Below are 18,262 nucleotides of genomic sequence, written 5' to 3' on the forward strand. Positions count from 1 at the left end.
AACTTCTTATGTTTTAATCTGCGACCATTACTCCTTGCCCTGTTGCTGAGCATCAATCAGTAGAGTTTGGCACCATCCTTTTGCCAGCCACCTTTGAGATATTTATATGCATTAATGAGATCTCCCCTCAGTATTCTCTTCTCTAGACTAAACAGACCCAGGATCTTATCTCCTTGTGAGGTGCTCCAGACTCCTAGTCATCATTGTGGCCCTCTACTGGACCCTCTTGTCTGGACACAGGGTTGATAAACAAGTTGAATAAGACTGGATCCAGTACTGATCCACGGGGAATGCCTCTAACTACAGGCTTCCAACTGTGTTCTACTCTGCTGATCACAACCCTCTGAGCTCTGCTGTTCAGCCAGTTCTTGATCCACCTCACTGTCCATTCATCTAACCCACATTTCCTAAGCTTACCTTCGAGGATGGTATGGGAGACAATGTATTTCCAGGTACAGTAAACAGAATGTAAAAGGGAGCTACATTTGTGAAACAGGTTCCATGGCTGGGGTCGGAACTCGTGCTTTTGTTTGCAAACCAGCACTGCTGAAAGACCATCACAGCTGACGTGACTCATGATTCAAACTGACCAACAGGACCATCAGCTTCATGTTTAAATAGCAGCAAATTAAGGGCAGTTGGAAACACAATGCTTACATGTTAGAAACTTTTAAAAGTTGGTTTGTTTTTTTTTTAATACAGTTGGGGATATAAAATCAGCACAGTGAGCTCTGTTTCTAACTCTCCCACTCCTCACCATTTTTCCCTTTCAGAAAGCTGTTGTGAAATCTCATCGGATGAATGATTAGGGACTTTTTCCCTAATTTCATAGAGTCATAGGATCCCACGGGCAGGGATGCCATTCACTAGAACAGGTTGCTCAGGGCCTTATCCAACCTGGCCTGGAAAACTTCCAGGGATTGGGAATCCACTTCTCTAGACAACCAGTGCCTCATCACACTCACAGTAAACAATTCTTCCTAATATCTAATCTAAACCTCTTCTCAGTTTAAAACCACTTCTCCTTGTCCTGTCACTATCTGCCCATATAAAAAGTCCTTCCCCCTCCCTTTTATAAGCTCCTGTAAGGTACCAGAAGGCTGCTCTAAGGTCTCCCCAAGTCCTTCCCTTCTCCAGGCTGACCAACCCCAATTCTCTCAGCCTGTCTTAGTGGGAGAGGTGCTCCAGCCCTCTGAGCATCTTCATGACCCTCCTCTGGACTTGCTTCAACAGGCCCACATCTTTCTTGTGCTGAGGACTCCAGAGCTGGACATAGCACTGCAGGTGGAGTTTCGTGAGGGCAGAGAAGAGGGGCAGAATCACCTCCCTCAACCTGATGGCGACTCTTCTCTTGATGCAGCCCAGGGTACAACTGGCTTTCTGGGCCGCAAGAGCACATTTCTGAATCGTGTCCAGCCTCTCTTCCACCAGCACACCCACGTCCTTCTCCACAGGGCTGTTCTCAAGGAGTTCTCCTCCCCTTGCACACTCATGTCTGGGATTGCCCTTCCTGAGGTGCAGCACCTTGGACTTGGACTTGTTGAACTCTGTGAAGAAGATTGAGGGGTCACTTCTCAAGCTTTCTCAGTGGCATTTACTCAGTGCCTTTAGAAACAGCAACCATTTCTCCTTTCGACATTTTTTCCTGTTAAGTTTTAACATACCTGTTCAGATCACCTGTGTTTCCACAAGGGTCCCAGAATCACTTACGTAGGAGGGGGTTTTGGGAGGTCATTGAGTGCAGCCTTCGCATTGGGTTTTGAACTCTGCTAGGGACGGAGATTCTCTGGGCAACCTATTCCTGTAATTAACATCAGAGTGGAAATTTTTCCTTATGTTACCCAGAATCTCCCCATTTCAGTTTAGGAGCACTGTATCTCATCCTTTTGCTGTGCACCTCAGGAATAAGTATAGCTTCATCTTCTTGATAACCTCCTCACAGATCTTGGAAGATTTTTCCCAGACTCCTTTTCTTGCTTTTAAAGGAAATGTATTCACTCCAAATATCTTGATTTTAGTATTAAGAGTAGGGAGCCTGTGCACTCCCATGAAGGTCATTGGTCCAACTGCACTGCTGGCAAGTACTTTTGATTGGAGTTGACATGAGAGTGGCAGACACATTACAGTCTTAAAATACTATGAAGAATTCAATCCCTTATCACCATCTGCTCTTGGGATGTTCTGTTGTGCCAGAGAGAGAGTGTTGAAGTAATGTAATCAGTTGTTATCAACATGAAGAAAATTTGGACTGTGAAGTCAGTCACTTCCCACGGCAAAGCTGAATAGTTCTAGCTAAATCTTGTTTATCAGTGTAGTACAGTGTTTTCCCTAGAACCCCTGATATTACCAAATATTATCATTCTTCTTTCCCTGACCCTTTTTTAAGAGTAAGAGTAAATGTCAAAAATCCATACACCAATGCCCTGGCAGATGCAGAATTAGCAGTGATACAGTAAGGGACTGGGAAAGCCCAAGCCATTTCACAAAGGGACTGAATTGAAGAGATAACACATTTTCAAATATAACTGAGGCCAGAATACAGATGATCACCTTCTACGACTTCAGCTATAGCCAGTACTCAGATGTGAGCAGAAAGGACCACAACTGAATTTACCTCTAAAGGATTCTAAAAACCCTTCAGGCTTGGTCAGCCATCAGGTGTTCAGCATTCAGATTTTTGGTTTTGTGACAGATTATGATTTATCACCCATTATCACTCAATTTTTACTGTTATTTACATTCAGTTTAGGAGCAATAATACTGATTTTTCCCTGCTGTATTTTTAATTGTATGCAGTAAAATATTTTCTTTTCAGAGGAGGCTCTGTCACAGAGTACAGACTTCTGATACCTGTTAGATTCCCTACTGAACTTTCTGTAACTCAGACGGGGAGTGAAAAAAATCCCCCCCCCTCCCCCAAACTATCACTGAAATCCATTTAATATTGAAAGAGAAAAGTTCTTACTACAAAACCCTGGTGAAATTCACTTCAGTCAAGCCAGTAAAATGCTTTCAGAAAGACTGTGCCACTTAATAAGTAGAAGAGAATCCCAGAATTTGAGAAATTTGGGCTAACACAATAAAGCTGAACAAAGAGGTATAATGCAGCAATAAAGACAGTTGATGGGATCCAAGAAAAATCCAGAGAGGGGAAAAAAGAAACAGGGAAAGAAGAAGAAACAAGATTAGAAAAAGAAAGTCATATCTTGCTGTATGGTAACTAAACAGTATGGGGGCTGGCCTCTTATAAGGCAAGTCACATAAAGTGTTCATAATTATTCCTTTAAGTCCCTTTAGTTCTTCATATCTAATGGCTGACCTTGAAATTCAAAACATTGCATTACTCCTTCCAGGTGTTAGATGGTAGACAAATATTTTAAACCACAGCAATATTCATAAAAATGCTAAAAAAACAATCTGTAAAGTACCAGTCTACGAGACCATCATACAGACAAGCTTTTGAATATATTTTCTTTTGTAAACAACAACCATATGGCACCTTGTAGAAACATAAAGCTTATTAAATTACGTACAAAGTATTTAAAGTTTTGACCAAATTTGGAATCCGTATTAACAGTATTTTAAAATGCTTTTGCTCTTGGTGTTTTGTTTGGTTTTTTTTTTTTTCCCCTGGTCAAAAATCTATTCACAACAAGCTTGGGAATTCTTTAGCTTGTTACAAAATCTCCATATAGCTTCAAAGTCCTACCTGGGAAAAAAACCCAAACAAAACTGGAATGAACACATGCATGCACACACTCCAACTTCTGTTCAGTGACAAATGATAAAGAAATGTTCTGTTCAGTGATAAAGATAAATGAACACATAGCAAGTGAAAATACTGCTGTGGTCTTCCTCAGCTTGCTGCTATCATCAAAACAGGAGAAAGTTTTACCAGCTTGCTATCGATCCCAGTTTAAGCATCAGCTCACGATAAGCAAATGTCAAAGACAAACATTATATGTTTTATTGCTGACCATTTAATGTAAAGCAGAAGAATTGTTTGACAGTACACAAAATTATTAATACTACATCGCAAACAAAACCCTGAAGTATCAGACCACTGAGGAAAGAAGTTTGTTAAGGGTGAGGATGAAAAGAAGGATTAAGACTTCAAAGGAAAGAAAAGTAATTAACAGCTTTGGGAAAGAAAAAAAAACCAAACCAGCTCTAAGAAAATTAGCTTTGTAGCTAACTTTGCGACTAAAAAAACTTGTTGTGGTTTCCATAAAGCAGCAAAAGAGATATTAACATATTAACAAGAGCATATCACAACAGCTAGGGGCAACAACAGAGAGCAGGAACCTCATTGGAAGAGTTTTATTTAGGGTCAAGGTTCTCCTAGATGATCATCCATCAGCTGCTGTAGTAACTAATTAAAAATCTGGACAGATACTGAAAAAATTTGAGAGCAGAACTGTTGGCACTTACCAAGCGCAACATATTGATTCAGAACCAAACTAGATGACTTCAGAATTTACAAATACCTAACTAATCCAATTAGACTCCTTACATTGTCTTCTCTTCCAGATGCGAATTTGAAGACGGTTTTGTGATTATCATATCCTGCTATAGAGTATTACTTGTTTCTTAAGAATTATGAGCAGATGGAAATCTCACTTAGTAGAGATCATTCTTTTCCTCTTTTTTCACAATGACAGTTTGGTATTTTCCTTTCCTTTCTGAAAGATAAGTATTTTTTCTAAAGCAGTTACCTACAAGCTAACAGACTGACTTATGAATTTGTTGTTATCTCTTTGGCTACGAAATGGTTGTAGGATGAGACTTACTAGAAAAACATATCTGACATAATCTTCATTATACAGAAGTAATCCATAACTATTAGATATCATCCTCTGCAAAAAAGTTCACAAAATTCCACATAATTCCAAACTGTTCATAAAGCTGATGCAGGCTGATGCACTTTTAACTGATGCTAAATAAACTGTTTAAAAGGATTTGACTGTCTCAAAAGCAACTTATTATTTCTAAGATACTATATAAGCTTTGTATATTTCATACTACACATTTGATGACGCTGGAATAGAACTAAGTTACAAAGAATTTAGCTGTTATGAGGAAATCCACCTAAAAGTTTCCTTTTGTAACAGTGCAAAGCAAGATAGTAAGTAAATCTTTCCCAGGTCAGAATGTTATTGACATATCTGAATTAATTTTGGATCACTGACATTCAGTAAAACACAGGAATCCTGCGGTAAACATGAAGCAACACCACTCCATACCCATGAATTACCACGAAATAAACCTGATTTTTTTCGACCTGTAGCCTTTTGAAGGTCATATTTACACAGGCCCACTACATGATAAGAATGCCTGAATAATCATTAGTCCCGCTGGATTTGCTCAGGCAAGAATAAAAACATACACTGTAAGTCTTATTTTAAGAACAGAATCCTCAAAGCTTCTTACCTAAGAAGGAAATTAAGGCAGTTAAACTAATAACATAGCAACTATTTTTTCTGAGAATTCATTTAAATGGAAGTAAAAACCCCCTTTCTTCAAGGGTTCCTGTGAAGGATTCAGATTCCCAGAGAAGGGCTTAATTAAGACTGTGCCACTGCTAGTATTTTTGACATTGCAGTGTTTCTGTCCAGCTGAATGGTTGGTTTTTTTCATAGAAAGTCACAAAGAAGACGTATTTATCCAAGAACAAGAAGCTGTATGCTTGTGAATGCCATAGACTGCTTTGTCGAGGAGATTAAGTTCCAATAGCACTCTTTGAGAGCAGATACCAAGCAGGAAAGACATCCTTTCAGGACAAAAAACTCGCAGAAGTATACCCTGAACTTCCCCTTAAACTTTACAAGCATGGATACACACCGAAACAAGTAACCTTGGCATAGAGAACTGCAGCAACAAACCCCAGCAAAGTTTCCAGTCTTGTACATTCTCTCACGTCTATTGTGGTGTCTCCATCCTGGAGCAGATCTTCATGCCTGATCGCTCTGTCTGCACCTGTAAAACTGTTCAGGAAATACTCTCTGGAACTCAAGCTAACTAGAACAGCAGTGCTCAAATGTATGTGGCTGTTCTGTCTTGCTCCTAAAACAAGGCAGTACCTTCCAAATGCTACTGGCCTGTGCTAAATCTGAACCGTGCCCAGCCACATCTGCGAGAATGACAGGTAGCTCCCCCTAAAACTGAGTTTGGAACCATGCTAACTAATTATCTGCACAGCCTCCTGTATGGCAATGTTTGCATTAATTAAGGGCCTTACTAATACGGCTGTTACTATTACCATAATACTGTGTTCCACCCCAGTGCAGAGCTGAGGATGTAATGGTGTTTTGCAAAAAACTAAATGAGCCTCACAGTCCCCATTCACAGAAGGACGTGGGTTTTACACAATTTACAGACCAGGAGATTGTGAGATCAAAGGCTGTACAATATACTTCTATTCAAGGATACGGCAGTAAAGATAAGGGATGGGATTCCTGATTCTTATTGCTAACATTTAACTGCTGGACCACTATCTATGATGCTAAATTATTAATTTTTTTTCTCACAAGGAAGGCAGGCACGCACTCAAAAGAAAAGCTGTGTGCAAGAAAAAGAGTTATCAAAGTAGTCACACGCTCTTTCAAAAGAGTTACCTAACTGACAAAAATATGCTGCTGTAACACATTTTCATGTGTAGGCAGCAATTCTTCTCCCCATCCTAAGGCTGGAATCCTGTGTGGGGAAAACTGAACTGCTCGGTGTGCGTAAAACACAGGCCTCATTAACTCTTGGACATCTTCTCATTTCTTGGTCATAAATCCTATTACCTTGTATTACAAACTGCCATAAAACTCACAGATAAAAGATAATTTATGCTCAGTGTACAGAAGCTAATGTTTCTGTACTCCTGAGAAGCACAAAACCAGAAAATGAGAAAGTATGTATGTGAAACCTTAAGCCATTCGTCCTGAGCATGGCTGGCATGATAAACACGACTCCAAGGGCCTAATGCTTTTCAGCCAGGGTATAGTCTAGCAGTAATTGATATTACCAAAATTTCAAGCATAAAATGCATGAACTGTTGCATAAAATATCCTGCTTATAAAGAGGGATTGCTCATTAAAAATTCAGGCTTTCTTTCCTCCCCCACTACAGAAAGAAATATGACCTCTATTCAGTATACAGGGTCCATTTTTTATTTAATTTTTTTTTTTTTTTAATTCCAACCATCCCATTAGAAGATGCTTCAGAACAGGCATCACCTCCTGGAATTTTTACAGAGTCTCCCTATTCCTGACTCCTACCCTAATTACTGTTGCATGCCACACAAAAGTAACAACTCTTGGAGTTGGCAAAATCAAAGCCAACTTAATCTTCTGTTTGCCTTTTCTATTAAGCAATTTAAAGTCTTCAGACGTTGCCACTGATTTTAACTGTGTTGGTTATCTGCTCAAAGGCTGCCTGTTATTAGCTTTCCTTTCCCATTCAGATAAGAGAAAATCTTTCACTGTCAACTTATAACTTCTGTAGTTACAAATTAGGTTTTCATTTTTTTGGGCCCTTCCATAGGCGCACCTCATTTCATCCCTGCTTTGTTTTTTTTTAATACTTGTTTAGTAATTTGACATATATTGGAATTAATTCATCTAAACTTAGATACCTACAGCGTATCTAGTTAGGTCTCAGCCTCCCACCCAACTTCTCCATAGAGACCATGGAGACAGGTATGTATGGGGTGTAATAACTATTCCCACCTTTTTTTTTATTTTATTTTCATTAGTGGAGTTCATCCTTACGGGTCAGAAATGAACATTAGAGAGTTTACTACCAGTTTATCTGTTGTATCCAAATATTTTAGACTCTGCCTAGGCACCCATGATAGAGAACCACACTCCTGCTATGGTGAACAGAGGGCTAATGTTATTTTGACGCAAAACCATAATTATATTTTGCTCATATATATTATCCAAAGAATCCAATAAAGATCAGATTCTTCTTCCAAGAGAGAAAGGTTTCAGATCTACATTTTATAGAAAAAAACTCCATGCTCTTAACTTTATAATTTGTGTTAGCATTTGAATCTCAAAACCTTGCTTCATTTGTTGCACAGTTTCCAGACTCGCATTTTGAAAAGTCAGTGGGTCTCCCACTGTGTTAAACTCCCTCCTACCTTGATTTTAAATTACAAAGGGGAGAGGGGGAAAAAGAGAGAATGTCATGATTGTGGCTGTTTGCAAGAGAAAAATACCAGACTGAACTCCACACAAAAAAAACCCCAAAAACAAAAAGGCACTTCCAAGCTTAGGATCCTTGTTTTTTTTCTGTGTATAAACTACTCACTTGATCTTTATCTAAACTAGGCAGGATTAATGTTATTATCTGGAGGTACCACGACAGTTGACTGCAGATGCTGACAGTGACAGGTTTAAACAACAATCAAAAGTAATTTTGTGTCAAAAAGTTAGCACAGAGATTGTTTAAATGGCCTGCCCCCATATCTGCCCTTTATTTCTGTACACTAGAAACAGCCTGAAGTTACAGAATGGCAATGCAAGCTGACAGCCAGGTATGGCAGAAAAAAAAATAATATCCTGTAGAACTCTCCCCATCTACAAAAAAATATTATGCGCTTCTTGTATGGCATTATTAAAAACAGAACAAAGAAATTTTCAGCAAACACAAACAATTAACAACCTCCCGTTTCTATTTAAAATGCACAGATCATGGCTTTCCTCAAGTTATAAAGAGTTTAATTATTCATGGAAGATTCTTGTGAAAGCAACCTTAGGCATGGCATTTTAAAGTCACTTATGGAAAGGAAGAATGAGAATAATTAAAAGTCTTTCCAGTCCCAGCAAGGGATTTGTAAGCTAAACTGGGAATTCTCCACCTTCAACATGTTCTTAAAAATATACTAAAGTAAAGTTACAGTGGTCAGTGAAGTACTGCAATCACAGATCAGTCACAAGCAAGTTACTCCTCACTTTCAGATTTTAACCACAGTTATTGCTCAGCCCTCTTTCCCCCTCACTCCTGCCTCTGTCCCTTTAGCTGTGTAACTAATGATCAGAGCAATTCCTCATCACACTGACAAAAGAGCTTCTGTGCCTACTACCTTTCCTGCAGACACAGAGCTTCAAATTGTTAATAGACTATCTGCCCCTATGGCTTTAAATCTATAATCTCATAGAACCTCATTAATGCTTTTCTCGAATTACTATGAAGCACATCTGGTGCAAGGTTTTGTCGAATTTACCTGTGAATGTTATTTATTTTAATGAAATAAGCTTTCCAAGAGAAATTGGGAAAGTTAGTTAAGCTTCTAGAAACCTTGACAACAGGAAAAGATAATTTCCAAACAAATAAATGAATCACTGTTAGAGAACAGTGTTTGATGCTTGGATTTGCCTTTAATTTAAATCTTAGAAGCAGGAGATCAGCGAGATCTTTTGTGTGTGTTGTTTTATGAATCAATAAATGCAGTAACAGACCTGAGAACCCACAAAAATAACACATCTTTAAGAAATTCCCTTGCTGATGCTATATGGATTCCCATCATGATGAACTGCACCACTGGGACTGCATAAGAGCTCTGTCTGATGTGTATGTCAGGAACTCCCTCATGTCATCCTCTTCTGTCTTTCTTTTGTACTGCAGACCTCCTTACTGCTACTCAACACGCAAAAGGGCTGTGTGCTGAATTTAAACTTACTGGAAGGCAATTTAAAAGGTTAATTTTACCATTATAATCAAAATCCTACATTTACCCAAATTCAGTTTTCATAGTTTCTGGTTTTCCTCTTTCTCCGCTTCAAAAACAAATCTATTCTGAACAAACCAAACAAAAATCTTTTTTTTCCAAGGTAGGAATGCAGAGCCCACCATTTGCTGCCCGTTTGCCTGCAATGTATATTATTAGGCCCTGAATCTACAGAACCCAAGTGAGAAAATGAGCACTTAACAACGCAAGACCTATGCTGTCAGGGTGGGTGGAAGGTCAATTTTATTATGAAGTAACTTTGTGCAACACTTACAGGTTGAAGCAGGTAAATCAGCGAGCACTCCTGGATAACTATCACCGGAAAGGGAGTGATATTTGTTGCGTGAAAAAGCGTTTCCACTGATGCCATTGTTTGGTCAAAGCGTCCTCCAAGTCCACCCAAAGTCACAATCACATCAATCTAAAAGACAAAACAAAAAGAGTCACCGAGAAAACTCTCAGCAATGAGCTCTAGACCCTGAAAATCCACAATAAAATCACTTTGGGGGAAAAAAAAAAAAAAAAAAGAAAAAAATAACTACTGTCTGCAGAAAAGAGAATGTCAAATACAGTTATTTACTCCCATTACTGATAAATACCACTATGCGATTTTGAGGCTGAGTATTCAAGCACAGTAAACTCATGGACAACATGTGGTACTTTTTGAAAGGATGTAACTGTTCTCCCTAAAATACAGGCCAGTCTTTGAAGGTACTTACCTGTCTGCCCTAGATATACGGAGCCTAAGATCTATCCCTCCATACCTTAGCTTCACACTTAGGTAAGTGTGGTATATTGGAGCCATAGTATCCGCAGTTTTTCCACATCATTTCATTATTATCCTCACGGTTTATGGAGCAAATAAAGGAAACTTCAGGTTAGGGCCATTGTATGTCATCCTCATTCCTGCCACACAGCACTTCAATGTACAAGCAATGCCCCTGAAAGGCTGGCTCTGCCCAGGATTGGAAGTACTACTGAATAGGAGTTCCACCCCAAGCAGCTGGGACAGAGACAGGCACAGGAGCACTCTCCTATCCCAATCCCAGACACACAGAAAGCACCGTCTGGCTGTTTGCAGTTGGACTGCTCCTGCTCAATTCTCTCACACAGGTGTTCTAGGCTTTGAACACTTTATTACCTATAATCAGAGAGGGAGTATTTAAAAGCCTCGATTAAGAGCTTTCGGGTCCTCAGATGAAAGGTCACTGAGTGCAAAGTATTATTATTATTATTACTTCCATAATGTCGATCAGTTTTGTTCAGTAAATCGTATTTTAAAAAGCTACCACTAAGTCATATCTAGGGCCCTAATACACTGCAGCTCGAAAGTCTTTAGAAGCTGCCTTGACAATGGCCATCTGGTGAAGTTTTCAACTTTATAGAGCTTAAGTCTATGGCTACTGTGATTACACGAAATTTTACTCAACCCAGGAGCCACATAATGGTGCTCTGTGTATCCAAAATGATGTATTAATAGCATCAGCTTCTATTTTTATTACCAGGTCTAGGGCTTTATGATTCTGTTGAATATTCTTTTGCATGAAAATTGTATTTTCCTTCCTTGAAGAAATATACCATTCCTCTCATCACCACCAGGAGAATACCTGAGAGGCCAGAATGGATCAATATAACACATTATATTAGCAGCAAACACTGAAACAAAAAAACTATCCTTGTACTGCTGACAGCATGTATTTTCTGTGCAGATTACAGATCACACAGACCTAATGTACCACCAACAGAATATGAATTGTAAGAAAACCTATCCTTAAACAGAAGACAAAATAGCAAAAGGTAAAAAGCATGTGTTCCCAGCTAAGCCACAATACCATAATACATTTTCCCTTTTATTGATTCCACTGTAGAAGCAAACTGCTTTTGTTTGACTGGCGATGACTGTGAGTTAAAAGGGCAGATCAATTCTCTGAAAATAAAACTATTAATAAGACCCACCAACACCAGTTTCCCACCAGACAATCAGCAGCAAAATGCTCCCCTCCTCCCCCATTAGAAGCCATGAGGGAAATCTGCTACCCCAACTGGAACCACAGTGAAGTTAAGGTGGCTGGCAAAGGATCAGGATCCACAGGTATGTTGTTTTTCTTCTGAGCAATGGCACTGAAGCTTAAATATTAGCCTAGCCTCATCTTGAACAAACTGAGCAACTCTGTATAGTTTCTTGGTGTATATGTCTCATCATACATGAACTTGCTTGCTTTGGCTTTGATGTTTTGTACAGTTTGAAAGGTATGAATGAAGGGAACACAGACTCCCTTTGACTTGGAATTAAAATGAGGCAATAACATTCTGAATGCGTATTGTGAAAGCGCCACTATGTCAGAAAAATTCTGCTCTGTTACTCACACACATGTGCTTGTGTGAACTACAGGACATGTCTCAAGCAATGACGCGCTCAGTGACTGCAGCTTTCTGGGGTAGAGATTGCCAGAGCTGTGCAAGCTGAAGAAAAACATTAAAAAAAAAAAAACTTCTGTATTTTCCGCTATGTCAGAAGTGATCCCAAAGTCCTACTTCTTATTCAACAGCAACAATGTGGTCTTGTGGATTGGTTCCCAAAAAGTATGAAAATAAAACCAATCTAGCATGGAGTAGATACATTGAAAAGGCATTCATAAACCAGAGGTTTGGGGTTGAGGTATGTTGGGAGAAAGCTAATAAAGATAACTGAAAAGGAAATGAAGCTACTACTTAGGATACTTGCATGGATTGTGAAAATGAAAAACACAAGTATGTGACAGGTATGCAAGCAAATCCAGCTGGAGTATGAGAGCAGCAGACTGAGAGAAAAGCTAGAATTCTGCACTCCTGTGACAACTGACAGTCCTGCCTTTCACTGGATAATCCTGCTGAAGTGACAGGCATAGAGACATTTTAGGACTTTTAGAGCCTTTATTTGAGGGTCTAGGTATACACACTTTGTTTATTTAATTAAAACACAGAGAGGCTAAGTGCAACAAAAATCTCAAGAGCTTTTCCATGCTAAGGCTAACACCTCTGTTAAAAAAAACCCACACAACCCAAGAATCACAAACTAACAAAACAATCCCTTCCTTCCATGCAATCACTGCTCCTCTCGCTCCGTCAAGCACTTAAGAAAATGGATGTGCCATGAGAGCACATGCACGACTCTTGGTCATTCCAGAACCTAAGACAAAGTGAATACCAATGCACAAGACACTACAGAGAAGAAAGGCCATTCATTTTTCTACTATGATTTCCTGTATAACACAGGCTGCAGAATTAATACTGTTACTGCTAATGAGCCCAGCAGGTAACATTCGACTCACACACTGTACTTCAATTGAAATGTCCATGCTTCACTTAAATGTCCCATCACCAGTCCCCTTACACAATTTGTTTTCACACAGTGTCATTCATTTCCTGAAAAAAAAAAGGATATAAACTCGTAAATAACTACAAAGAACATCTTAGATCATTGCAGGCACATTCTCTTGGACTATCTACAACCTGACTTCAATGTAATGCACAGCATCTTTAAAGACTATGAAGCTTTAATTTAGAAAGAATTGAAGATCTAAGGGTATGATCCAGTCATATTTAAATGATACACCTATTATCTGTTAAAAAAGTTTTAGAAGTCACTACCAAAGAGGAGGGCAGTTAAACGGAGAAGGGAAGCATAAAGGAAGACTTTGTGCTTGTAATTCAGGGATGTATTTCTTCCTTCTTCCCCAAGCTGTAATTTAGAAGTTACAGCAACCAAGGGGAGCTGAGGCTCTCGCCACATCAGAATGAAGCTGCTCAGATTCCTGCTCCCACTCTCACAGAGACTACTGAAACGGACAACCTGCTGTAACCTTGGCAGGTTCGCTAAACACGGTGTGTTAAGACTGGTCCAGCTGGCATTCCTGTTTCTGGTATGAATGGGTTAAATAAAAAAAAAAAATTCACTCTAGGACTGAGGAATATGTATTTAAGGATGCAGGAAGCTGGGAACTGCCTGGAGTGGGTGAAAAGAGTGCAATATCGTTCACTGTAATGTCAGCATCACCATGACATATAAGAGGGAAGTCCAAGGCTCAAAATGACAGCAAAGGATGCCCACTCTTTTCAAAACCATGCTCATTATCTCTGACAAGAAATACTCTCCCCAGGGACAGCACAAACAACTCAAATGACTTTTTTCCACATGAGCTCACTTTCAGCCAGACAACTTGCAAGCAAACATGCTTAAGGTTTAGAGATGTGGGTAGGTGAAAGGAAACACATTTACTGACAGCACTGAAAGAACTGCAAAAAAGACTTCCCCTAAAGGAAAAACGGAAGGCAACAGTAATCAAGATGTAGCAAAAGCTCTGAAATAATGATTAATCTCCCGCCCTCCAAGACCATGGAGACCATCCACTGCTAATATCCAAGATATTACTATGCCAATTACAGGTCAGATGTCTGACTGGAACAGCTTCCTTTTATCACCTCACTTCACTGAAATCTTACATCTTCCACAGCCTTTCTTTATTTTCTGTCATTCATAAGCCTACTCCTTTAATTTCTGAAGGAACATGACATAGATAACAAAATTACTATAGTAACATGCATGTGTGTTGGAAGCATACTATATGCTGAAATACCTATATATTGAAGTATATCATAAGTTGAAAAGCAATCAAGTAGTAATGTGAGTACTAAATTTGTTATTGCTTTATTGCTTCAGCACTTCATCAACTTTGACCAGTTTACCAGAAAAGCATTTTTTTTTCTTCATAAGGCAATTTGTCACATCAGGATGTGGTTTAAAACTCCAGACACATATTTTCTAGTCTTTGTATCAGTACTGAAGACTTTAAAACACAGCAAGCACTTCCCTTGACAACAAATGGGCCAGAGTAGATTTTAGCTCATTTGTCCATAGCTGTATCAGAGCTCTTGTGCTGGCCATTTCACAGTCATTTTTTTAACATTATCCTCAGAATTGCAGTGTAAATTTAATGAACTATTAAAATCTCATAATCCAATGTTGAATATATTGCAAGTTATTAACCCTTTTAGTTGATTCTACTAGCCCAGTGTTTTACATAAAGGTATGGCATTCATTTCCTATAGGAATGATATGCTCAACTACACAGCAGCATCTGAACTTTGCTCAGGTAGAATCCTCTTGACTCTAGCCAGAATTTCCTTGTTGTTTCAGACATCTGACTCTTCATGGTAACAAGAGCTCTCAGCCAAAGGCTGCCATCCTGTCTGAGTACCTTCAATCAGCTTCATCGTCACCTCACTGACTCCACTAATCTTTATATTATATTGTTCCAGCTCCTTCACAAAGAATTTTGCTTCTTACCTTCATCTTCTTACATTTTTATCCAAGCGCTTTCTCTATTTGTAACCCTTTCTATTTCAAATAAGAGGTTAATTCTTTCTGCTAATGACAGTGAGTATGCAAACAGATTGCAACTGTCTGTTTAAAGCAAGCAACATGTATGATGGTAAGATGGAAATGAGAAAGAGAATCTCAAAATCCAGTACCAGGTCTGAGTAGCTGGAAACATTTTAAACTTGGTTTTACTGCTGACTTGTATTTACATCTCTGGTCAAATGACCTTATTTCATTCCAGTTCTTTGGCTTTGCTCTCTCTTGTAGGTAAATGGAACGTTTGGGAGCGTATATAACATCATCTGGCATTAATTTTGTGGAACATAAACTTCATAGCCATTGTCTTAATTCTTCTTACTTAAAGAAATCTAACCTACAAAATCTGCAGGAACTGCTGGACTCCGAGCAATCTGAATTTGACTGATTGGTTTTGTGCTGAATATTCGTGTTATGACCTTGATCAAACAGTACTCACTGTGCCACAGATGGAAATGAGGACACCAATAACTCCCACTCTGCTACTGCTGGTCAGCTGGACAAAGCTTTACAATTCCTTCTGCATGTGAGATCAGGGTCACTGGAATTCCTTATTGCCTCACATTTGCTGGGTGAAAGTCCTGTCCCCACTCCAGACTGTTACCATGCTGTTGTGAGGAGGTAAAAGTGCACTAAAACTCTTCAAGCAATTAGTTCACTGAGGCTTTGTAGTAAAGTGTGTGCTGGTTTTAACCCAGACACATTTATTCTGTTCATGAACAAGGATTCCAGGACTATCAATCATGTCTCTGCTGAAAAATCATAAAATCTCCTCATCTTTTAAAGCAGTATGAAAAGATATTCACAAGCATCAGGGTAACCTTTCTGTTCCCATAACTGAACCACTGTTCTCACCATAGCACCACCCCCATGCAAGCACAAAACCAATAACCCAACTATCATGTCCCTAATAAAGGAAGTCCTGGATTTGCATTAGCAGCAATGCAAGAGGCCCTCAAAAGATTATGCTGAAATGGTCTAGCAAATATCTTTAATGATCTGTGAACACTGTGTTTGGCACATGCTGTGGATTTAATAATTTTGTACACTGCCTCCAGGAGTTAAAAAAAAAGAAACACAAACTATCTAAAACCTCCCATCAATGAATAAATCAAGGAAGAAAAAAAATTATTCTATCCTCTTCAACCAATTACGTCACAGGCAAAACAGACTTAACTTGGGAAAAATTAATTTAATTTATCGTCAGTTAGAAATCAAGTTAGAAAGAGAAAAAAAAGACAAAATTAAACTCACCTTTCCACCACCCCTCTTATTCCCAGGCTCAACTTCACTCCTTCATTCCTGACTCCTCTGTTTTCCTCTTTCCCCAAGCAGCACAGGGAAACAGGGGACTATAGTCAGCTCCTATCTGTCTCTCTTTTGTTCTCGTACTCTGCTGCTACGGTGTGGGGTCCTCTCCACAGGGTGCAGCCCTTCAGGCACAAACTGTTTCTGAGGGGCCAGCATGGGGCAGCCCGACCTCGCCTCACTGACACCCCTGAGGCCCCCGCCAGCATCTGGGCCCACAAAACCCAATACAACTCCCCACTTCAGGCTAACTAATAACCCTCATCACTTGGCTCCTTACTATTCCTGTTCCTCTAGAAGGTTGGGATGAATAGAGGATGTGTGTGTCTCGCCCACAAATCTCCCTTTCCGTCCCCACCACACTTTTGTGTGGTTTTGTTTCAGCTCCTGCCCAGATGCTGGTTCGAGACCCTTGGAAAGCCCACAAAGGAAGATAAAAAAACCTCCTGTGTTATTGCAAGGCAAGGGGGTAGGTTTTCTGTAGACAAAGGTGTCTATACAAATGCTCTGCCAGCAGCCCTCAGGCGCTTACACCCCCCAATGAACAGGGAAAGCCAAATTCAACACTATTGAGAGGTGAGACTTTTTCCTGTAACTTCCTAAACCAGGCGGGTCTTTTCTTTAAAACTACCTTTCTACCTATTTTTATTTCAATAGGCGTCAAATTTTAAGGAGAGAATCACAGATTTTTAAGGAGAAATATTCCATACACAATATGGAAAATTCAAAAATCTCAATTTCTGTCATATATATACATTTTTTTTTTTTTTTTTAAAATTTTTTCATCTGAGTAAGAGGTAATGGCTCAGGCACTTCTGCTGCATATCGTAGAGTTCAGCAGTGAAGTCTGTATAAAAGATGCCACAAATAAGGCAGAGCTTTGGGAGCTTAACTCTCCCACAGCACCATCGCAGAGGACATAATTGCAAGAGGCACTCGTGCCTGGGTAGGGCGAGATGTTATCTCGGCTATTTGAAATGTTTCAACTCGGGTTCACACAGGTCTGAAGATCTCCTGATAGGTCCCAGTAGAACAGTAATATTTTCAGCTGGCCTGAACATTAATCTTCATGACGAACAAGGGGATAATAGCCTATCCTATTATACTCCAGGGACAGATATAAGACCTGAAACTAAAGATGGAAAATTTTTCCTGTGTCTCTCAGGCCCTATTCCATGAATGGTTCCTCTTTTGAGTGATTTCACTGAATGCCTGGGCTGTACAGATTTTTTTTTTTTTTTTTTTTGTAAAGGAGGACAGATTTGCAGAAAGAAGCCTTTAATTTATACATTTGTTTATAAGAGGCTGGATATATTTTTATATTGAGGAAAGTAGGTTACGATTTGGATGCCAATTTTCCTTTTCAGCATAGGTTCAGTATTTACAGCAGGTAATTTACACATAGCCTGAATAATTACAGAATCTATTTTATTTGTCTACGCTGTCCTCTAGACCATATAAATTTAGCCACACACTTAAAAAGAAATGAAGCATGATTTCTTAAACTGGAGGCCATCGTGAAGCTGTAAACATTTTATGTTCACATTTAATTTGAACAAAATATTGAGCTTTAATTGTTCAGTGCTTAGTTGTTCAGTAGTTTAAAAGAGAAACCTGAGGGGATTTTTAGGCAATTTGAAGAGACCATCCCCTGTCAGTGACAAAGTCAAAGGTAGGTGGTTTAGTAATAAGCAGTGTGAGCATCAGAACTAGCAAAGCCTGGTTGCCAGTGCAGCTCTGCTACGAAGACCCTTCTATCCCTGCTTCTGTTGAGCTTGTGCTACTGCCTTTTTTGACAGTGGGAATACTAATATGCTTAATGAGAAACCATTAACTAA

At 39.3% G+C, this 18,262-nt stretch overlaps 1 protein-coding gene across 1 annotated transcript in view; it reads right to left on the reverse strand.

Moving 5' to 3' along the window:
- Positions 1-18,262, reverse strand: part of TPK1 (thiamin pyrophosphokinase 1) — a 223,895-nt gene that overhangs the window by 85,052 nt on the left and 120,581 nt on the right. The window contains exon 5 of the mRNA XM_027883260.1: positions 9,996-10,142. Coding sequence (XP_027739061.1) covers positions 9,996-10,142 — 147 coding nt within the window. The remainder of the gene's footprint in view (positions 1-9,995; positions 10,143-18,262) is intronic.

This window comes from Empidonax traillii, unplaced genomic scaffold, assembly GCF_003031625.1.
Source record: "Empidonax traillii isolate 1590-97213 ecotype Southwest subspecies unplaced genomic scaffold, ASM303162v1 scaffold122:size1458747, whole genome shotgun sequence".
NCBI lineage: Eukaryota > Metazoa > Chordata > Aves > Passeriformes > Tyrannidae > Empidonax > Empidonax traillii.